This window comes from Dipodomys merriami, unplaced genomic scaffold (assembly GCF_024711535.1).
Source record: "Dipodomys merriami isolate MVZ:Mamm:240054 unplaced genomic scaffold, mDipMer1.0.p SCAF_1, whole genome shotgun sequence".
Classification (NCBI taxonomy): Eukaryota; Metazoa; Chordata; class Mammalia; order Rodentia; family Heteromyidae; genus Dipodomys; species Dipodomys merriami.
Genome location: NW_027202270.1, coordinates 122,625,460 through 122,649,516, shown reverse-complemented (window position 1 = coordinate 122,649,516; position 24,057 = coordinate 122,625,460). Strand labels below are relative to the sequence as shown.

The 24,057-nt window shown below is 36.2% G+C and overlaps 1 protein-coding gene across 8 annotated transcripts in view; it reads right to left on the bottom strand.

Moving 5' to 3' along the window:
- Nucleotides 1-209: 209 nt before the first annotated feature.
- Nucleotides 210-24,057, bottom strand: part of Cep128 (centrosomal protein 128) — a 277,887-nt gene continuing 254,039 nt past the window's right edge. For 7 of the 8 annotated variants that reach the window (XM_070028501.1, XM_070028506.1, XM_070028496.1 and 4 more), the window contains 4 exons: nt 17,714-17,791; nt 14,094-14,204; nt 8,258-8,366; nt 210-1,345 (listed from right to left, as the gene is read on the bottom strand). In XM_070028501.1, the coding sequence (XP_069884602.1) occupies nt 1,209-1,345; nt 8,258-8,366; nt 14,094-14,204; nt 17,714-17,791 (435 nt within the window). In that variant the 3' untranslated portion in view covers nt 210-1,208. Of the gene's footprint in view, nt 1,346-8,257; nt 8,367-14,093; nt 14,205-17,713; nt 17,792-24,057 lie in introns of those variants that run through there. The other variant, XM_070028512.1, reaches the window with a different exon arrangement.

Genomic DNA, 24,057 nt, shown 5'->3' with positions numbered 1-24,057 from the left:
GGTCAGGCAGTTCTTATTTTTAAACTTTTAAAATAAGAAACATCTCCATTTTCTACAGTAATTATAATAATTATTGAATTGCATACCTTTAAATGTAGTAGGTTAGGAAAACATATCTTAAACAGAAATAGAAGCACCTTCAAAAAATGAGAGAAGTCTATTTTAACAAACACAAGGGTAACACACATTCTTACTAAGGAATTGCTTTATTGTCCTTGTCTCTGTGCAGTCTTTCCATTATGAACCAGTAGGACTGAGTTTGTAGATATTTACCATTGTTCTATATTTGATTTAACTCCTTCTCCACTGGCAGATGAGCAAGCAAAAAGGATAAGGTCTTAAAAACACTTTGATGTTGAGAAGAGCTGGGATGTAAAAAGCAGGTGGATAGTACCAAATTCTACAAGAGCTCTTGCAGAGTGAACCTCACAGACTCAGGAGTTTGGCATTGTAACCTTGGTCACATTAAATGAAAGATGGTCCAGTATATATATGGCCATCTTTGGGATATGTGGGATATTTGACAAAAAGACAAATAAATAAACTGTGCTCTGAATTCTTTACAGTACTCTATAATTCAGATATTATTTATAAATTCTTTATTGCTATTAAAAACGGATGATTAGAAATCATTTTAAGGTACTTCCTATGGTAATAAGACTGCTAGCTGATGGACATTAACAGTCCTGAGCATTTACAAAGAGAGTTAATATGACATATGCAAATCTCCATGACATGTTATAACACATGATAATTAATAAGGGAGAACGCATTTGAAAAATTAATTGTATATAAATGCTCCCTGAATTTAAAGTGCTGGCAACTTTTGCCTAAAGGGGAACTCATTTTTCTTATTTTAGCCAGTAATTTTTGAAAGGCATCAATTATAAACCCAAGTTTTGGTCAGGAAATTGTAACTGACCACATTTTATAAAAGGGAAATACAAAGTGAAAATATATCTTTCTCTATTGGCATGTTGCCATTTAGTTAGCTGCCTGTCATTCATAAGTTGCTATTACTTTGGTAATATCATTCACTTTTGGTTAACTTTATCATTCACAAAGACTTAAGTATATTTTCATTTTAGTCAACATTTGGCAATAGCAAAGAGCCAAAGCCACAGGTATGTATGTTAGACAATCAGGTCCAAATGGCAGCAAAGGACAGATAAGCTATTATTCTTAAAACACTCAAATAAAATAACTAATTACATTTTGCTTTTTTTGCTCTCATATTCGTCCTTCTTGGATTGTGAGCTTGTTCTACTCAATGGTAAATTTGCAACATCTCCCTTGATTGAAGCTGAGTCTGGAGTAACAGTTCTTTTGGTAAATGCTGGCAAAGCTAGAAGAAAAGAGAAATATAAACCAACATGAATGGAGAGCCCAGGCTAAAAGATTAATTTTGTAGAAGAGAGTTAATTAATCATGGTTTGTATGTTGGTATCTAGAATTAAGATTTATATGAACAGACCTTTAACATAATTGTGTATTTTAAAAAGTAATATATTTGTATGACTATAAAACTGAATTTTTTAAAAAAAATTGAGAGCATGTGGGTGTGCTATGTGGGCTTTGTCAGAATCCAATGATCTAAACATACATGCAGAGAGACAGAGAGACAGAGAGAGACAGAGAGAGAGAGAGAGAGAGAGAGAGAGAGAGAGAGAGAGAGAGAGAGAGAGAGAGAGAGAGAGAGAGAGAGAGAGAGAGAGAGAGAACAACAGAGGGAGAAATCTTAAGGGCTTCTTATTTATGGAATCCTCTTTGCTACATCCTCTGGTTTATTCAATATCTCTGGCCATAAAAGAAATGCAAGAAATGCAAATAAAAACAATGATGAGATTTCACCACCCAGTCACTATGGACATGGTCAAGAAAACTAACAATAACAGATGCTGGCAGGGATGTGGTCAAAAAATGGGAATATAAACTTGTTCAACCACTATGGAAAGCAGTATATAGGTTCCTCAAAAGCCTAAACATAGAGCTTCTCTATGACCCAGCAATCCCACTCCTGGGCATTTATAGAATAGACCACAAACAAGGCCACACCAAAGCTACCAGCACAATCACATTCAATGCAGCCCTGTTTATCACAACCACAGCCAAGATAGAGAGTCAGTGCAGATGCCCCTCAGCAGATGAATGGATCGAGAAAATGTGATTTGTATGTGTATGCATGTGCACACACGTGTGTGTGTGTGTGTGTGTGTGTGTGTGTGTGTGTGTGCTGGAACTCTATGCTTTCGGTAGAAAGAATGATATTGTACCATTCATAAAGAAATGGAAAGACTTGGAAAAAGCTATATTAAGTGAAGTAAGCCAGACCCAAAGGAACATATGTTTCATGGTTTTCCTCATTTGTTATAACTAGAAAGTGCCTACAAGCTAACACACTGGATGGTAAAAGACAAAAACATATACTTGGGCATGATAAATTATACAAGACTCTCGACATTCCCATAGTGAAATCAAAGGAAGATATTCTTAGGAGAGGACCACAAAGGCTTAATAGCTATGTGCATATGATCATATAAAATGATGCTTATTGAAATGAACTCCAAGATGGAAACAAGAGATTTTATGTTATTTTACTTATTGTTTGTTTTTCTCTTTTGTCATTGTTTTGGATTTCTGTACATTTTGTCTTGTATGTAAGTTTATCTGTTTGGGTGAGTGAAGGGGAAGCACAGAAATGGTGGGACAAAGGTGAACAAATGCAGCAATGATACTAACTAGACACTATGTTGAAAATGAACTATATACCTTGTTGGGAAGGAGGTCAGGAGGGAAAAACTGAGAGCAATAGAGGGAAAAAGTGATACTGTTCCAAAAGAAATGGACTTATTACCTGAATTATGTAACTATAACCGCTCTGTACATCACCTTTACAATAACAATAAAATAAAACTTGTATTTTAAAAAATGGATCTGGCTGAGCAGTGTGGCTCATGCCTGTAATCCTATCTACTTGGGAGGCTAAGATCTGAGGATCTTGGTTAGAAGCTAGCTTTGGCAGGAAAGTTCATGAGACCCTTATCTCCAATTAACCACCAAAAAGCGGGGAAGGGAGGGCTGGGGGGCTGTGGCTCAAGTGGTATTGTGCTAAGCCTTGAGCACAAACGCAGAGTGTGGACAGCACCCAGACCCTGAGTGTAAGCCCCAGGACTAGCACATACACACAAAGAAAAAGGAAAGAATTTCGCATCAGGGTTAATTCTTTTTCTACTTTTACATTTTTTTTTCCTGAACCCAACTGTTGATGTGAAATCTCCCCTCCAGATTCTGTTTGTTTCTTTGTTCATCCCTTAGTCTTTTCCATCTGGCAAAATGTTATACCCACCCACTTCAGGTTCTCAAACCTTAGGGTCTTCTCTTTCTCTGTCCTGCCTGGCTCATGAATCCATTTCAAAGTAAGTTCTGATGACTTTGCCTCCAGGGCTGCGGAGCCCTCCTGCTTCCCATCATCCCCCTTACTGTTACCTTGCCCAGGTCACCATTTTCTCTCTTCTTATTCCTACCTTGATCTCTTACTAATTCTTTCTCCATGCCCTAGCCAAATTACCCTTTTAAAAAGTAAAGCAGCCTCTCAGTTAGTTCTGTGCCTGGAACTAACTGTGAGAGCCTCGATCCCTGTCACCCTTCTCCCTGACCCTATCTATTTAGGCTCCGACCAGCTCAGGCACTGGTGTGCCATGCCACATGTCTCAGTATTGGTGTCTACTTCTGGTTCTCCTCGGGTCACGATGGCATCCGACTTCAGCTCTCCATTGGAGTTGATCTGGTTTGTTGGCATTGTTTTTCTGTTCTTTCTTTCCTTTCCAGCTCTCATGGCTCTGTTTTCTAACAGTGTTAAGTATCTTCGCGGGACTGCAGGTCTTTGTGACAGGAGTCTGCCTGCAGATGCCAGTTTTCCAATAAAGACTCCCCAAAAAAGACCTCTTTAAAAAGAAAAGAAGTAAACCAGTTTATGATATTCTCCTGCACAACCTCATAATCGCTGCCTTCTGGTGAACATAGAATAAAATCAGAGCGTCGGCTTGTGGCCGCACCCTCACTCCATCTCTCCAGCACACCATGTCCCTTCTTTCTTTGGGCCTTTGCGCTTTTTACTCCCGAAATCAGAACATCTCTTCTTATCCGGATTTCACCAGCTGGTTCTTCTTGCTATTCAGGTTTCAGCTCAACTGTGGCTTCTTCAGAGAACTATCTTTTGATTATTCATTTGAATTAGTGGCCTGGACTTGGAGTATCAGTGATACCTTCCAACCCTATAGCACCAAATGCCATTTAAAATTATTTGCTTCCTTGCTCACTACCTGTTTCTCCATCAAGTCAGGTGTCCTTGTCTGTCTTATTCATAACTGTCTCCTCTAGAACTGAGCACAAAGCCTTATGCTCAACCTCTCAGTAAATATTGGTGGGAGACATGAATACATGTAGGGTATTTTTTTAAAAATGGAAGTTTTCTAGATCTCTTCTAGGGAGCACTACCAAGTATTTTGTCAAATCATAATAAACAGAACCCAATCATTTAGGAATATCTAGGCTTAATTGATCAGCGAAAAACACTTAAAATATGGCCACATAAAATGAGCCTGTAATATGAGATAGACAAATGATGCAAAACAAATAACCCTTTAATGAGCAAGAAGCTGTTTTTTGTACCTTATCAGTACCTTGAACATAAAGTAGGCAATTTACCCCACAAGTTTGAGGAGAGATTCTTTAATAAGTGTCTATTCACAGTTAATCATGGAGCCCTTCAAGTATACTATAGAAGTAAAAACAGTATGCTATTCTCACTGTGAAAAAATGATTTTTCATTCAGTGGAATTAAACTCTCACTAACGGCACTTCAAAACACAAGTTGAAAATGCTGACTTTCCTTTTTATAGCAATGTAAACTGAGCTAAGGAATAAAATAGTCTAACTCCTATTATATTCTGAAATAACATTGTGCCTAATGAATCTTTTTTAGGTTTATTCACTTAATAAATGTTACCTTTTAGAATAGTTTTAGATTTACAGAAAATTTGTGATCTGCATTTATTTTTAAATTTTTGATCTGGAGATACTATTTCTACAGAGGTTAAGCATGTTCATTTCAAAGGACTGCAGATTTCTAGAAGCTACAGATTGCTACAAACGTCACTCAAGTCTAGACAGGTCCCAGCCCTGAACGGGGAGACCTGTCTTGGGCTTGTGTTCCTTTCCTCTGAAAGGAGCTAAACATGTAGACCAGTGGTCAATTGCTACTTATAAAATGTAAAAATGACAGTTTCAAAAGCTGACATTATAAGTTTCTCTTACTAAGCCCCACTGTCTTCAGGCTGAAGGTAATGGAATCCAGGGCTTCTAAAAGAGTGTCCTGACTCATGGCCATAACTTCTAGCAAGCCAGGATAAATTTGCTAGTGATCGTGGCTTTAAATAATGGATTTCTGTGTTCCTATTTCCAATGGTAATATAAACTTACAATTTATACATTTCTTCCCTTCTTCCTGGCAGAAGGAATCTACCTTTTCATGAATTGACCTGAACTACACAAAGCTGACATAAATTACTTCTTAAAACAAACTTCCATTAATGCTGGATCATTTCAGAGACCACAAATTATGCAATATTTTCCCATTTCCTTTGTTTTTTCCATGGTCAGTGATTCTGTGCTAGAATTTGGTCACAGCTTGACAGGGCACCTAAGTCAGCAGAATGAACACCTCAGCATCCACAGTACGGACACAAGAGCCTCAGGTGGTGCAGATTCCAACTTGAATAAGAGGGTGCCTGTTCTGTGGACCCCCAAACTAATGTCTGCCTAAAGGTCCACAGTTCTCTCCTCGTCTGGTGTCTACACAGCACCAAAATGGCTGGAAACTCCGAAGTCCTGCTTTCATATTGTATTTAGACAACACAAATGTTAAAACTTTTGCTGGTGAGACATTAAAAACTGGCGATTTCTTAGCCACATTTATCTTCCTAACATTCATTTTTAGCCAAAATGTACATACACCAATCAAAACAGAAGTCTCTTATTCCATCCTTGTAATCTTGCAATTCCTCAGCGTTCTCTCATAGCTCTGTTTTTCTGAACTTTGCTCCATTTTTGTGTGTGAGAAAAAGTCTATATTGCTACTTTGTGTTTATAATTTTTAGACATTATCCACACCTACCAAGTTCTCCTCACCCACCCTCCCAATATAGTGACACCTGAACTTTAGTTATGTTAATACTGAGTGTGTATATTTGTAGGACAATATAAATACAGCCCACATCAACCAAGGAGATAAACTGTGACAATGTTGCTTCATGCTTTATTCTGGGGTTAGTCACTCATCCATGTTTTTATTTTATTTTAAACTGTTTTTATTCCTCTATGGCTAATATTTCTAATAGCACAATTAGATCTTTCATATATCTTTTTGTTAGCATTTTTTCTTTTTCCTGAGTGGTCAACTGTATCAGATAATCTGACAGTTTTTTTAAAAAACAATTTTCCCAATGGAATTTCTTCTCCTTTCTTTCTTCATTAAGGGAGAATTTAAGAACATGAGTACCCAGATGAAAGGAACTACACAAGTAGGCAGAAGAATGAATAAAACACAACCCCACTGGGACACCAAGGCCTATAACCACAAAAGCACAGGGTTAAAGAGAAATACTCCTAAATAGTCCCGTCACTTTCAGGTCAGGAGTGAGAGGGTTGTAGAGTAAGAGAGGGAAGAAGTTCACATCAAAGAACAAATCAAATATGTGGGCCTTTTTTTTTTACACAGCAACATTTGATTTTTGAAGATTCTGAAATGCTATATCCAACTAGATACAAGCCACATTGAAGAGTGTTGCTAGAGTAGAACAGCAGAAGCTTTATGTAGCTACAAAGCACATGGCAAAATGATTAGGACAGGAAAGAGAAAATGCAAACCTTTTGGAATGACATAATTGTGATATAATGCCAACTAAATCACTTATCAGAAATAAATAAATATCTACTAAATGAACTCATGAATATAAATCTGCAAAAATAAGTGCTATCACCCTTGCATTTGACCTACTTCTTTATTGCTTATTTTGCTTCGTATTTTATAGCAATATAGCTACATTTTTTTTTTTGGTTGGTCATGGGCTTGAACTCAGGACCTGGGTGCTGTCCCTGAGCTCTTTTGCTCAAGGCTAGTGCTCTACCACTTTAAGCCATGGTTCTACTTCTAAGTTTCTGGTGGTTAAATGGAAATAAGAGTCTCACAGAGGACTTTCCTGCCTAGGCTGGCTTTGAACAGTGATCCTCATATCTTAGCCTTCTGAGTAGCTATGATTACAGGCATGAGCCACCAATACCCAGCTAAAGAGCTACTTTAAATGACAAAATTATCTCTTGTAATGTACATAGCATAAACAAGAATCCATTAGATAATGCTTGAATTACAATCTCTTCAGAAGCAATTCATGTGTTCACTCAGCTAATATAACTGAGCGTTAATTGAGCTTTTACTCTGTGCCAAGCAATATGTGAAAGGAAACTGGTGAAAGACAAGCACTAATCCTATTTTACTGAGTTCACTCTTTGGTAGAGGGAAGACTCTGTAAACAAAAGGTCACTCAAATAACAAGAACTTATATAATTATTATTCTGAGAAATGTTTTAAAGGACAATTATAGTTTATGGCAGGTAGTTTTACTAGAAATCACCTTTAAAACTGTAAAGTCTGATATCTTCTTTAAGAATAAGCATAGCAGAGGAGGGAAATGGACACATGGATAACTTGGTTGAATGGACTCATAGCTGGATATTGAAAAAAACATTTTAACAACATTCAAAGTATTCACATAGCGATAGCTAGTGGGCATTAGTACTTTTTGCAAAGATTCCTTATTTCTGAACAAGTATATGTAGGTATCTTCTTTTTCTTGATAATTTGAATTTTATTATAAACTAACTTTCTTTACTTACTCATCCACAATTAGTAGGAATCGCCAAACAAATAACTGGTTTAATTAATATTTTTACTTTGGGGATTTACTTTAAGGTTGCTGAGAAGTTTAAGGTCCAAAGAAAGGAACCCCATCTATATTTTACTAAATGGGGTAGGGGCTATTATTAGTGTACTTGGAGAGATTATTTGTGTGACACATAATGAAACTGTTCTCAAACTTGTAACATGAATCTTACTATCATGTACTGGCTTTAAACCTTTTTCCATGAATTGCATTTTCTTAAATCTAATTTAAGATTGGTAGAAGACTTTATTACTTACAGTTGAAGTGTGAAAATCGAGGACTAGACAGGAACCGACCAGAATCCTGCCAAGACAATGAGTGATCTAACCCAGGACCATGGGAACTTGCTGAGAACCTTCTGTCATCCTAGGGAAGAACGTGTACAGTTCAGCTCCTTTGATACCAAATGTAAGGACGGAGAGCTACTTAGATGTGCTGAAACTGAAACTGGACTTTCATATACAGAGTACACGGAACAGAAACATTTGAACATGACTGTAAGCCCTTTAAAGATAAAAACCTGTTTACAAAAACACATTTAAAAATGGAAAGAAATCACTCATTGCTATGGAGGCATGCCATATTTTGTTCTAATCCTTTTATTTCCCTCTCTATGAATAGTACTTATTAACAATCATAAAACATGGTGCTATTTACAATTATACATTTGTAAACATCATGGAAGTCATCCTGTTACCTTAGCCTTCAGCCCAAGGTTTCCTCACATACTAGCTAGTAGCTAGGTTATACTTTCCTCAGCCATTAATTTACTTGGCATTAAGGTGATTTTCAGTGTTTTACTTCTATAAATAACACTGTGAGAAGTATTTTTAAATAGAGAACCTTTCCATCGTTAGATTTAATCCTTAGGACAAGTTCTTAGGTGGAAATATTGAGTCAATAAAAACACAATTTGATGTTTTTAAATACATGCACCTAGACAGCATTCCCTAATGATTTTATTACTCTTTGTACCTAGTTAATAATACATAAATAAAAATGAGGAAGCAAAGGTCTCATGTTGTATCCATATATCTTCCATAAATCTCAGCTAAAAATGAGGATGATAACTTTATGAATAGAGTTAATACAGAAAATTTTATGAATAGATTAAAATTGGTACTTTACTAAAGAGTGAAATTAAAATTATAATTTTTCTCCCACGAGTTTTATAATTTATTTTTTTCTTTCATTCGTTCATTCAAGAATAATTTGGGAGAAGCCTGGGTATGCTGAATCACTCTTGCAATCCCAGCTACTATGGAGACTAAGAATGGGTGGACTCAGTACAGGTTCGCCTAGGAAAAAACCTGAGAACCTATCTCAAAAATATAGAGAAAAAAATCTGGAGGCATGATTCAAGTAGTAGGGTCCTTGTCCTGAGTTCAAACCTTCATACCACACACACACACACACACACACACACACACACACACACACACACACACACACACACACACACACACACACACACACACACACACACACACACACACACACACACACACACACACACAAAATTAATAATGGTGATGAGGGGCAGCTGTAATGTGCTGGGCAAAAAAACAAATAAGGTATTGAGGAAAATGTTAGGCTTATAAGGAAAAAAGGGCATTAAATGAACTATAAAATATATGATGTTATGAAAAATTATAATAAATATAAAAAGAACAGTAAATAATAACAAGACCAAATTTAAATTTGAAGTCAAGATTCCATAGAGGTGATATTTGGAGAAATACAGGAAGCTAAATATAAACAACCAGTTGAAAACTTATAGGTGGGAGAAGGGTAAAAAGGAAGCAAAAAATGATGTGGGAGGTGATAGACATCAGCTATTTAAGGAGGGCCATATAGTTAAGCACACTGAGCCTGGTGGTGATAAGAGTAAGGCCCAGAGATGGTTAAGACTCTGTTCAGGATTTGGGATCTTACTTTTTAAATACAATCAAGAGTTTTCAGATGTGGAAGGATAAGCACTGATTTGTACTTTTCCACGGTTACTTTGAATAAGGAATATTGGGAACTGGAGAGAAGATCATGAATGTTGCCAAAGATTTTACAGGAAACAACTATGGGTTAGGGAACCCAAAATATAGTATCTTCTTAACAATTCTTTTATCTTTAGCATCAAGATTTATCATTATTACCGTCTTAGAACTGAATAAACTAGTTAAGCTACAATTCTCTGCAAAAATTCTATTGGATGAAAGAAATTGTATTTTCTAATATTTTTCACATGCATCTTTTCTTTCTATTCCATGTCATACTTGGGTTCTTAAAGCCATTCAAACATGACTACATTTCTTTCTTTCTTTTTTTTTTACTCCTTTTTTGGTGACAGTCCTAGGCAGTCCTGAACTTAGAGCCTGGCACTATCCCTTAGCTTCTTTGCTCAAGGTTAGCACTCTACTACTTAAGCCACAGAGCCACTTTCAGCTCTTTGGTGGTTAATTGGAGATAAAAGTTTCATGGGCTTTCCTGCCTGGGCTGGCTTTGAACTGTGATCCTCAGATCTCAGCTTCCTGAGTAGCTAGGATTATAGGTATGAACCACCACCCGTGCCTAGCCTAAATAATGTTTTAACCACCAATTTCACTTACATTGTATGATCATTGTGTATTCTGGATCAAAGATGAGGCAGACAGTACCTATCCCACCAGCATTCACTTAGCATTACACTAGTGTTTTCTTTAAATGCTCTTAAAATGTATACCATGTACTCTAAATCTCTGTGTAAGAGGCTCCAAGAATAGCAAATTACTTGGGACTGAGAGAAAAACAGAAAAGTATTTGCATGACAGTTTATTTATAATTTCTTATGAAAGCTGGGTACAAATGAGATGATTGGAATATTGCAGGGATAAAGCTCCCTTAAATCTACCATGGTGGCTGGGAAAAATCCAAGCATTATCTATAAACTTGGATGAAACATACACTAGTGACATATTTTGTAGTCATTAAGAAAAAGTAATTATATATCACCCACAATCCTGAATTACCTGGAATTTTTATGCACAACATGTTTTATAGAAGCTAGTGCTGCAGATTTAAGTCATAAATAGCTGACTTGAGAAGGAAAATGCTAAAAGCCATTAATTGCTATGAGCAAGGCATAAACAAATCACTGAGCAATTCAGTGAGGGAGAATTGACTTCTGAGAACAAAATATGAATTTACACCACACACATGCTCACAATGAACAAATAAGACAAAGGCCTCTGGCAGATTCTGCCTTCATAAATACTGCTGAAAGCCATCAGCAAAACTTCCTCACCTGCCTCATCTCAGCTGGTAAAAACATCTGGGTCTTTAAAGTATAGTTGCATACTAACTCTTGAACTAGAAGTTAAAAATCAGGACTCTTCTTTCAAGGGAGGAAGAGTAGGAAAAATATGCCTTGTGTGATTTTACTAAGAAAAATTCCAGTGTTAATTAAAACCATCTATTTAGGATGGGTTAAGGTAACAAATGGAAATTTCTTGGATGAACCATTTTCCTCTGTGAATGAAGATTAGCAGTTCTGTGTTGCTGGCTGACTTTTTGGACATTCTCTTCTATTTGAAACAGCTGGGACAGCAAGGAAGACGGATGTCCTACAGAAACACAATTAGGCTGAGAGGAAAAGAAGCCACAACATGCTTCTGTTGTCTACCCGGTGTAAGGGAGAATGTGTTGTACCCAGCTTTGAATTAAATTCTGCATATAAACTTCAGATCAGGCTTTTTGTTCAATTAGCTCGGTCAGCTTACCACACTATTACATTATCATATTTTCTATTGTATTATGCTTGAACCATTGTGAAGGTGGCTCTGCTCAAACTCTCAGCAGGTTTCTAGAAATGTGATGATTTTTGCCTAGCTGACTGCTATGGGAATAAGTAGGAGATCAGCCCTGGCCTGGTCAGCCTTGGCTATCAGACTTGAGTGGTGTGGTCATACTGGCTGTTGTGCTGCTTTCTTGCAACAGCAACAATATGAAAAAAAAAGCCTGTTGCCAACATGGCTGTACTATGTCAATACTGGTTATTTGCCTGTCAACAGAGTTCCACAACTGGAATTCTAATGAGAATCTGAAACCCAAGATGTGGATTAAACACTTCCCTGAACTTCATCATCACAAACCTCATTTCCAGAAGTCTCTCGCGCATGTTTGTCTCCTTTGAACTCTCAAAGTGGATGTCCCTCAATGAGCAAATAGATCACAACAATGAGGTTATGTTCACAATGGAATTTTACTCATCCACTAGGAAGAATAATGTATCATTTGTAAAGAAATGGAAAGACCTGGAAAAACTGTTAAGTGAAGTGAAGAGACAAATGCTGCATGCTTATCATTACTTGTGGAAGCTAGAATTAGCATATAAACTTATAACTAAATACATTGGGTGGTATGCATGTAGATGCACATGTATTAACTGAAATGTGGTAGATTCAAGGGAGAACTCACATAGTGTAATTCATTAGAAAGGCAAAGTCAAAGTTCAGCAAAATAAAACACCAGGAAGCAGGTATTTGAAAGGGGTCAGGTGAGGTCAAGAGGACGGGGGGGGGGGGGGGGGGAGACACAGTCAAGAATTCAACGTTAAAAATTAAGAAAAGCGAAGGAAGGGGTAGGTTGGGAAGGATGGATAAGAATGTTGTAAGAGGTGACACTGATCAAAATACATTGCATTCATGGCAACTTCTCTGTACAACTACTTAAAGATAATTTTTTTAAAAAAAAGCAGTAAATGTTGTTTGATTGTTGTATTCAGAAAAATAACAAAAAAAAATAAGTATTTTCCAATTAGACAAAAGCTCCAAGAAGCCTCCATGCCTGGAATCTTTTTTTTTTTTTTCAACCTGGGCCTTGAACAGAAGGCCTAGGCACTGTCCAAATACTTGAACCACAGCACTACTTTTGGCTTTTTCTGAGTAGTATATCATTGATAAGAATCTTACAGATTTTCCTACCCAGGCTGGCTTTGAACCGTGATCCTCAGATCTTAGCCTCCTGACTAGCTAGAATTACAGTTATAGCCACCGGTGCCCATCTCTGATTGGAATCTTATATGTCTTAAAAAAAAGTTCCAGGCACACAAAACTAGAAATAAGTAAGTAAGTTAACATTCCAACAGAAAACTATATGGCCCCAAACAAAATAATGTGAAAGTTGGGAGAATATTCTTAGTTAAAAACTATTCAGAGCTAAATTGGTTTATCTGTCTACTCCACATGGATACTTCGGGATAGTATACATTTTTTCAACACGGTGACATTTTCTCAGGCTCCAGTGTGTTAGTTGTATGTTTATAAATCAGAAGATAAAGTGTAAGCATGGAGATTACATACCCAGGAGAAGAATGACTGAACATGCCAAGACTTTATTTTGCAAAGTACTGATGGTTACCTGACCATCCATTTCACTAAGGGACTTCATTGCTGACAAGGGCAGGACTCAAACCTTCAAAGAAACTATCACACTTAGCTTGGAGCAATCAAGTGACCAAGCTTCCTGACTCAAGATTTCTTTCTCCCTTCTCTCTTTCCCCTCTGTCTCTATCTCTATTTCTTATTTTTTTTCCAGGGCTGAGGACCGAACCCAGGGCCTTGCGCGTGCAGGGTGGGCGCCCTTCCGCTGGGCTAAACCCCCAGCCCCCACTGTCTCCATTTCTTCAGTGCCAGTAGCAAGACTTGAACTTGAAGCCTCCAGCCTTTACTCATTTTTTTTTTTTTGTTAATGGATAGTGATGTTCTATCACTTGGGTTATGGTGCAATTTGCCTTTTTTGGCCAGTTAATTGAAGACTGATTTCAATCACTTGCTCAAGCTGTCTTCAAACTCAGACCCTGGCCTCTTGAGAACCTGCGATTACAAATGTGAGCCACTGGTACCCCAAAGCATGAATACTCATAGACAAACAACACAGTGAGTAGTAATGGCATTCCCTTATGGCTTACTTTGCAAACAAAAAGTTATAAGCATAATCTTTGGATAATCCCACTGCATTGCTGATCTGTTTCATATATAAAAGGGGAATCTTTAAGGGGAATCTTTCACAATTGCCTTGTGGTAAATCTCAGAAATGGAATAAACATATAAGGAAAATTACTTTGAAGGATTTGCTTCTGTACTTGTCATCTTGGTGCTGTTGAAGAGACTCTCTGTAAGCTTTGTATTTGGAATATCTCCCATCAGTTCTCTCTGATAAACAGCGGAAATCCTAGAAAAAAAAAAAAGGAAAAGGTCTAAACTAGTGAATGAAATTAGAATAAGACAGTATTAATAAAAGTATAAAATAAAAACAAAATCTAAAAGTATAAATTAAGTAATAGATTCTACAATATGCATTTTGATCTGATATATAGAACAAAAATGGCCACCAGGAAGAAAAGAAACACAATGGAGATTGCTATAAAAATGGGTTTATATTGTCCTCTGGAACTAATCTGAAATGCCTAGCATGTATTAGCTAAAAAGACAAAAGTTTAGATGATAATGAGATGTCCAAAGATGATTGTTAATGATACTATACCACTTTTCTCTACTGTTTTTTATATTAGTACTTGGCATCAAAATAATCTTCATTCCAAAAAAAAAAGCTATTTTTAAAAGCAAAGACAGTATATTGGAAATGAACTTTACAATTTGCGGGGGGCGGGGGGGGGAAGCGGGGAGGGAGAGTGAGGGAGGTGGGGGAGGGAAGGGATATTGGGAGAACAACAAGGGAAAGGGTAACAATGCTTGACAAGAATGTACTCATTTTCTTACACATGTAATTGTAACCCCTCTGTATAGCATCTTTACAATAAAATAAAATTAAAAAAAGGAAAGCCCTTTCCCTTCACTTATCTTTAAACACCAGTCTATATTTTAAGTGTTATATCAGGGAGAATTTTAAATTTAATAATAATAAACAAACAGTTACTATAGCCCATTAGACATTTCTTTCATAATGCGGGAAGAAAAGGGGAAAAAATAGAGATAACTGATCTTATTATTCAAGAAAAGTATGACAATGTGTCATATAGACACAAGGAAATTTGATCTTATTGAGCACTCAAGCTGGAAGAGTTACAATTCCAAATATCTCATTTTTATAAAAACAATTAAAAATTGAAGTTCATGGAAATAAAGAATGATTTTCCTGTTGCAGAACTGAGCTGGAACCAATGTCATTGCTTTTCTATCTTATCTAGTATATAATGGGTAAATAGGTGATTGTAAAAGTTGAACTACCATTTATTCCTTCAAAATGGGGTTAAACAAATAGATGTAAAAGAGAGGGAGAGGAAGGAAGGAACTAAAGGACAGAGGGAGGGAGGAAGAAAAGAAAGAATATGACCACATGTAAATAAAGTCAAGTCTATGAAAATAGAGGTGAAGTTTGTACTCTCAGTCATATAAGATTACAGTAATTTTGAGAAACAAGATCAAACTATACTATATTTGTGCATGAAAGAACAATAGAATCCATTACTTTGTATATTAGTAAAATCAATATAGTTATAAGATATATTTTTACATTCACACCAGTTATGGCAATGTAAGTAGGAACCTGAGCTAACACTGTTTAAGCCTCTTACTTCATGGGTGAGGAAACAGTCCCTGAGGTGTATTAGATGACTGAATCTGGAACAAAAAGTTAGGTCTTCCCATTCTGGTTCATGCAACATGGAACAAGAGTGTTTTAAAGAGTTTTAGGGGCTTGAAATAGAATCCATCTTTAGTAATATAAAGTTGCATGTATTTTCATTTAAGGTTATGCTTAATTGTTTAAAAATTTATAGAGGACTTTAGAATATATATAGAATAGGTGAGTTTCCAGTTTAGAGGCAATAGGGCAAAGAAGACAGAATAAGATTCTACTTCCAAATAATTTACATATTCCAAGCTTCAGTGACTTCCTCTGTAAATTAGAGAAAACAATATCCATGTAGTGCAATGTGCCCTACGAGGTTAGAAGAAATGTAATGAGTTTAGCCACTATTTCCCACATGATGTGTGTATAATACTTGCTAATTTATTCTTTTCCTTTTCTAAACTACAGGTTTTCTTTTTTAATGTTCAAAGTGTAATTGTGAACTCTAAGAAATATTCTCTCTAAAACCTTTACTATGAAAGCCTCTTTATGATTGCCTCTTTATGAAAGCCTCATTAAGATTGAGTTTTGTATATATAAGCTAGATGTGCAGGTAATTACTAGGCCATACGATAAAGAGTAGTAACCTCTTGAGTAATAGAAAATACAACTTTTGAACTGTCTAATGAAGACCGTTGGGGAACAAGGAAGATGTCACTAGGGGCCAAACTTTCTATGATTATGCGGGTGTGAGAGAGGCCATATGTTCCTGTGTCGCATGCCACCTGTTCCCAACACTTCCCTTTGCCTGTCCTTCATTCATTCACCTCAATGACTTCAGTTAGTACAGACAAAGAAAAGGAGAAAGCATGAGTATCCTACTGTGGACAAAGGATTTTCTGAGGATGAATGGGAATTACACGGTAGTGGATGCTGGATTCATAAATGCTTCGTAGGGATTTACATTGCAAATATGTAAGCAAATCATGCGAAAGAATTAATAAACTATACTAGAGACACTTGGTATCATCCTACTTGTAATAGTCTTCATTTCAGGATGTGTCAGCTTAACCCTACATCTCACTCAAAAATGTTTTGGCACTGAATGATCAAAAATTGTCTGGGAGAAAGCAATTTTAAAGATAATATAAACTTCGAGAACATACCAGTGCTTCCAATAGATCTGGCTATTAGTTCCTATGTACTGTGTCCTTAAATAATGTTAGATTAAAAGAGAATCTAAATACAGCCTGTTATATTTTCACTTATTTTTAATAACTGTGAAATTGAAGCTTATATGGTTGCTAAAGAGAAACTGTTATCATTGGTAAGGTGGGACACGGACACTATACAAGTCATATTAACAGTATAATAAAATAAAAGTGGCGAAAAGTATACATTACAGAAGACATTGTCTGGGCAGGACCTATTCTGGTAAGACTGGGTAGCAACGTCATTTGCTATATTATACCTCTTCTTCTCTATAATGTATATAAGAAAAATTACACCATGGAAACATATTCATACGTCAAATGAACTAGTTTAATTAATGAAATAACTTTTTGTTAGTCTTATGAATAAATAGGATATAGGGTCTAAAACTCACATACCATAGTATAGTGCTCTGATATCTTTAATACAAACAGTACCTAGGAGTTTGTGGAGGGAGGAGGGAGAAGGAAGGGTAAAGGAGGGAAGAGAGAGGAGTGGGGGAGGGGAAGTGATGGTAGGGTAAATATAAAGGAGGGTGTAACAATGCTGAATAGGAAATGGACTCATTACCTTGTTCATGTAACTGTAACCCCTCTATACAGTATCCTTACAATAAAAATATATAAAAAACAAAATTTCTAATCAAAAACTATTGTCAGTGGAATGTGTGAGTCCCTGTAATTATTAGGTTTTCCAGAAATCATTGTTAAAGCTTTCGGGGGACAAGGGAGCTTCTAACATTCCATATTTTTCTAATAAATGTTTTGTTATTTTCAGCCCTGACTTTACAAATGTCAGTGGACTCTAATAAGATGGCATTAAGATTCCCAGTGTTCTTTGGTCTTTCCTTCCTTCCTGCAAGTTTCCTGCACATCAGGAAGATGTCAAGTGTTCTAACTCACACACATAGTGAAAGAGACAAGCCAACTCTTCCTTACTCTAAAGTCTTTGAAATCATCCAGGAGGCTCAGTTTCTCAGGCACAGACTCCAGATGGTCCAAGGCCACTCGGGTACTCTGAAAAAGAAAACAAGGAAACCAAACATTATAAAAAATTAATTAATACTTTCAGAATCTGAAGGCCAAAGTTGAGATGTACCACTGGTGGAAACAGATCAAACTAGGAACTTGAGTGAATCAAATAAGAACAGGTATTTCAAGATGAATGTATCTTTTTAAAACAGAAGAATTATTTCCTTTCAAAAACCTATGAGATGTATTTGCAAGACTGACAGAGCAAAACTCTTCCTGGATAATTACTTTCAGCTGATGTGCTATGAAACTTTCTATAGGGCATTTCATATTCATATTAATTTAAAAAAACTGCTTCAGTGAACATCAAAAATAAACCACCAGGTAATACTGAGAAATAGAAGAACTTGCAGTTACTTTTCTCTAAAGCAGACTAGAGACCTCAAATACTATTATTAAGAAGAAGACAGTTTTCAACTATTATTTTAGATAAGAAGAAAATGGAGAACAATTCTCAAAAGATGGAAGAAATATCTGAAAGTAAACATCTAGGACAGGATGAAAAGGTTGTGCTGATTATAAATCAGAAACTTATTGTGCAACCTTTGCTGAGCTGATCCTGCCATACCCACTGATACAAACATTACCAGGGAAGGATCCAGAAATTAGAATTTCCAGTAAAGGTAAAATAAGAAGTAGCGGAATAACCTGCGGCAAAGACTGTGTACTGTGTATTCTATGCATCTCTGTGTTTGTGGTCCTGTCACAGTTCCAAAATAGGAAGGGAATCACTGTTAGCTTTTGAATTGGAAATACATTTTAGGCTGGGCACTGGTAGCTCATGCATATGCCAACTACTTAGAAGGCTGAGATCTGTAAGAGTCTTAATTAAAATTAATCACACACAAAAAAGCTGTAAGTGGAGCTGTGCTCAAGTGGTAGAGTGCCAGACTTGAGCAAAAAAAGCTAAGGGATAGCACTCAGACCCTGAGTTCCAGCCCTGATATCAGAACACACATGCATGTGTGCACACACACAAATGATCTGTGACTTGGAATTACAGCCATCTTCAGTTAACATCATTTAAAAATCAGTCACACCTATAATCCCAGCTACTCAGGTGGCTGACATGTGAGGATTTCAGTTTGAAGCCAGCCGTGGCAGGAAGTCCTTATCTCCAATTTATCATAAAAAAAAAAAGTGGAGCTGTGGCTCAAGTGGTAAAGCACTAGTCTCAGGAAAACCAACCAACCATCGTCTCTCCTCTCACTGTGAAACTGGGGTTCGAACCTCACTTGCTAGGCAGGTGCTCTTGGGTTCGTGCCTCCCATCCATTTGATGTCCTGGTTAGTTTTGCATAGGCTCTTGTTTCCTGCACTGTGAGCACCTGCCTATTTTAGGTTTTCTGTCCCACTACAGACATATACAATCATACCCAGATTCTTTGGACTTTTTGGCCCAGGATGTCCTAAAGCTGGGATCATCCCAGGTTTGGCCTCTCTCATGGCTTAGAAAGAAAGGTGTGCACCACTGCATCCCACTATTGGTTCAAGTATTATGAACTTTTTTGCATGGGGTTAGCCTTGAATCACTGTCTTCCTGTTCTTAAGACTCAAGTAGACAGGATTCCAGGTGTGAGCCATTGTGCCCCGTCCCCTCCCCAGAGTGTTTCTATTTCTTTAATTACGTCTAATTGTGAAAGACTGTAGACAGGAGAGAAGCATTCTTAATTTGTCAACTAGAATAGAAAGTCGTATGCATTATTTCTTCACATTCATAAAGTCTTCTATTTCATGGTCTATTTAAAGGATTTAGTATTTTGGTCTTTCTGCTTCACATTTATATTATTGTTAGTCTTTCTGTGCATGTACTCACTTAAACTGCCACATTTTAAAATGGTTTCATTAAATTTTTCCATGGGTATGAAAAATTCATCAAAATGACATGTTTCTTAAGCCACAACATTCAGGTAGTTTTAGCTACCACATAAGTTATGTTTATTTAAATAATAAGAACTTTAGATATTCTCAAATTACTGACCCTTGAATAATAAAATATACAGCAATGATCTGATTGTCTTAAAGCAAAAAAAGAAAAATTGTGCATTGAAGAAAACTCTCTTCATAAACAGGCTTTAATAGACTTTTAGTATTAAAACTATTTCATTTTTCATTCTATAATTATTCTTATTCAGAAATAATTCCCTGAACCTGGGTTAAATATGCAAAACTCATTTTGTTCTCAAAATAAGCAAATAATCTCTTTCCTTACTGTAAAAACCCAGCATATTATGCAAATATTTTAAAATTTTTCAATCAACCAAATGACTGCATAAAACCTTTATGTTTTTGCTTGCAAAGTGCTCACATACTAGGTTAGTTGGGCTATTTTATTATACTTTTGGATATATATTCAAAGGGGCATTCCTTTGTGAGTTATCCTTGAAAACTCTTCAGTTCCTTTTTGTTATGCAGTGTTTTTTAAACTCCGCATCCCAACCTGTGTCTTTATAGTTTCTCATCCTTTATTTCAACTGTGTGCTCTGTTTTATATTCCATATAGGTATGACTTCTAAGTACCAGAAACACTCTCAATTGCACAAGCCCTTTGTCTTCATGTTTTTATTCTAGTCAGCTAACAAATGTGAATGTTAGATATCATAGAAAGATCCAAAGATACAGAGAACATATTTTCTGTTGTTCAAAAGCTTTTAACTCAATAGCGTGGACAATGCATATACAAAAGGTGTAAGAATAATACAAAGCAAAAAGTGAATTGCATTTATTCTAAAGAAATTTCATGTTAAAGATCTGAGATTTCTAGGGCATCTACAACCAAAAAAATGGGGGAGGGGGAAGAGGTAATAAAGACAATGAGTCCAGGTCTGCAGGAATCTCAGTTCTCGTAATAGAATTTCATGATTAGGTGATATTTTGGGGAGGAGGTTTATTGTCTGGTCTAAGGTTTTCTCTCTGTATGTATATGCATAATTAAAATATCACTGTGGCATATAAAGACTGGAAAGATGCATAATGTTTCATACATTTCTTCTTTTAAAATTGAGATTGGCTAGAGGTTTGTGATTTGAGTCTTATCTATCTACATGTCATTCCAAGTTAGCTTTTTCCCCAAACTAACACTACTACTGAAACAAGATCCATAGGTAGAAACTTATTCTTCAAGAACTTGTTGAACATAAAAAATTCCTTGAATATCCTTTTAGTTCCTAGGGCAAAATACTTCATATAGAGGCAGGAACCTCGTGTGTGTGTGTTTTTTAGAAGCTTGTTAATATTTTCTGCCTTATATCACTAATGCTTTAAAGGTGACAGACAAATCCCTATTGGTACAATTAAGGGAACAATTTCTTCAAGTACATTTCTGGATAATGGCACCTGCAAATGACCTGGTGTTTAATTTTTAAAATTCAATTTGCTTGAATAAATGAGATGTTCACAAAAAGATTTAGAAAATGTTTCTTTTCTGAAAGTTGTTTCAGGACATGAAATTTCACACCAAGGTTAAAAACAAATTATATTTCACAATAAAGACTATGAATAATCAGAATAACCAATACCATGTATATTTGGTTTATCTCAGAGGATTGGGGAGCTAGACTTGCTTGACTAAGAAGCCCTAGAAAGGCCAATTAATCCCAATTCTTTCTGGTAGAATAACAGCGGTTTAGTCACAAAAACGTAACTCACAATTTCATTTTATTGAATTTAGCAGGCAATTAGATTTTTGTACACCTAATCTTCTAACAAGCTTGTGAGATGGTGGATATTACGATGAAGCAGTTGAGGAGTACAGATGAATAATGATTCACAGTCAGGGGGTAGCAAAACAGATGCAAATTTAAATAATGTGAATGTGGAAATGACAACATTCTAATTGCCAAAGTATTTTCATGGCAAAACAACTTGAAAGTAACCAGAGGTGCAAATAGTATTCCACAGAAATTCTTCGCTCATCTCTAACCATCAACACTTGAGTTCCAGACTTGAGTCATATTCTGAAGATATGTTTCTAATGATCTTATTTCAGCAAGAAGTTTTAAGAAGAAACTGTGAAGAATTTCATCTTTCAGCTTATTTATTTATTTATTTATTGGTGTATTGGAGATAAGAATCTCATGGAATCCCCTGCCCAGTACATGGCCTTGAAACACAATTCTCAGATCCCATCCTCCTGAGTAACTAGGATTATATTTGTTAGCCACTGGCACCAGGCCGGAGCTCTTTTTCTTTTCTGTAACAGGTAGAAGAGGTGCCTCTAGTGGAGACTGAATGAAGAGAATGGCAGAGTTCTAACAAATTCATGCATTTTGACCTCTTTATTAAATACTCAGTGAGGCACAAGTTTGCTGTTTGATTTATTTTCTCTGGCCTAAGGTCCAGACCAAGTGGTACAGTAGCCGTGAAATCTAGAAATCCTGACTATTATATCCTGTGGCTTTTGCACTTGGTTTTCATATTTAGAAATCTATTGGGCAAAGAATAAGATGCCAATTTTACTATTCCAAAATTTCAACACACCTCAAACTCTTGGGGAGTGAGAGCAGTTTGTACTAGTCTATACTATAGTTCCCTTATATGTGCTTTTGTTTCAGAATAGAAGGAAACTGAGTAACACTGAATGACAACATAAGTAGCAGCAGTTAGGAATAAAGAGGGCAATGCATTGCAAATCTTAGATTCCTGTCTCCCTTAGAGAAAACTTAAGAAAAGAATTTAACCATAGGCATATTTTAGCACATAGACTTCTCTATAAAAATGCACATCTGTTTATTTTCTTATTAATACATAACACATTATTTCTTTATAGTGTTATGGAAATCAAGGTATAAATGAAATACTGAAACTACTGAAATTAAAGGTCTGGATAATAAATAGATGAGATGTCTATGATTTAAAAATATGCATATTTTGGCACAATGCATATGTTAAATAAACAAGGTTATGAAGCAGTTTATTTGGGTTCAAAAATGTAATTCTATTTCATTTGGAAAGAAGTCCATTACAAGACTTTCCTGACAAATGGCTGAAAGGTGGTGAAAGGACCTGAGTAAACATGTTTCAAGAAGAGGAAGGGTGAGATCATAAAAAGGATAGACTGTATGCCTTTCATTCGTGATGGCTCGATCCAGCACAGCTGTACTGGCTTTCAAGGGCCTAATTCTCATCTAAACTGTCCAAGACACTCACTGGAATGGTCCTGAACAGTAGCAGAGGACAGCTTGTAAGGCCCCTTCTTGCTGATGCATATCCTTCAAGTCCCAGTGCAGAAAGCTATGTGGATTTTTCTGGACTATCAAGAGAGTCTGCTATTTATAGACTATACTTTGGGGGAAAAAAAATCAGACACCCACTTAGAAGTGTTTACATGTGTCTTAGGGTGAGAAAGTACATAATCCTTGCTAAGTAATCAAGATGGCAACATGACTTCACTGTCTGCATTTAGATCAGGTTTAGAAGAATTTTTGTCAACCAATTCTATTTGTCTTCATATAACAATGCTACAGCCCAAATTTGATGGAAGATCTCTTTTTAAAAAATTGTATTAGTATTAACACAAGACTAAGTAGCCTTTCGTCACTGAAAAACATGGGTACAAAAAGACTTTCCAGGGATTTTCCAATTCTCATTTACCATGCCCTTTTTGCCAGACCTGGGGCTTGAACTCAGGTCCTGGGCACAGTCCCTGCCTGAACTTTTGTGTTCAAAGCTAGCACTCTACCATTGGAGCCACAGCTCCACTCCTAACCATGACTATTTTAAGAGAAGAAATATTTCAAACACAACACTACCGTTCCAGATTATTGCTTTCTTACTTCTAGACATAATCAAATTACAAAACTTTATCTTTATATTAGCTTTATAAGGTGCAATGTTCTTTCCAAGTAAGCGTTTTGGAGGTCTTTTCTTCAATAAGGAAACACTAAGAATGAGCTGAAGTAGAAAGGAAAATGAGATAAAATTACATAATTTCAATTTGCTTTTTAAATACTGTTCCTGCGACTTCCAAAAGAAAGAAAAACAATAACTCACAAGTAGAAACGAGAATAGTTTAGTGTTTTCTCTGTATGTTGGGTGCTTATATCTGTTTTACAAGAGTCTTGAGAGTTCCAATCTGTTCAATGGATATTACTTTATTTCTTAAAATTGAAAAGAGAATGTACTCACAGGAGAAAGAAATTTAAGAACATTTGTACAAAATCAAAACTAAACATGACTGCATGTTAATAGAGGGCTTCTTGGAAGAGGCAGAATTGAGGCATTTCTGCTCAGGAGTCAGGTACAGAAAGCATA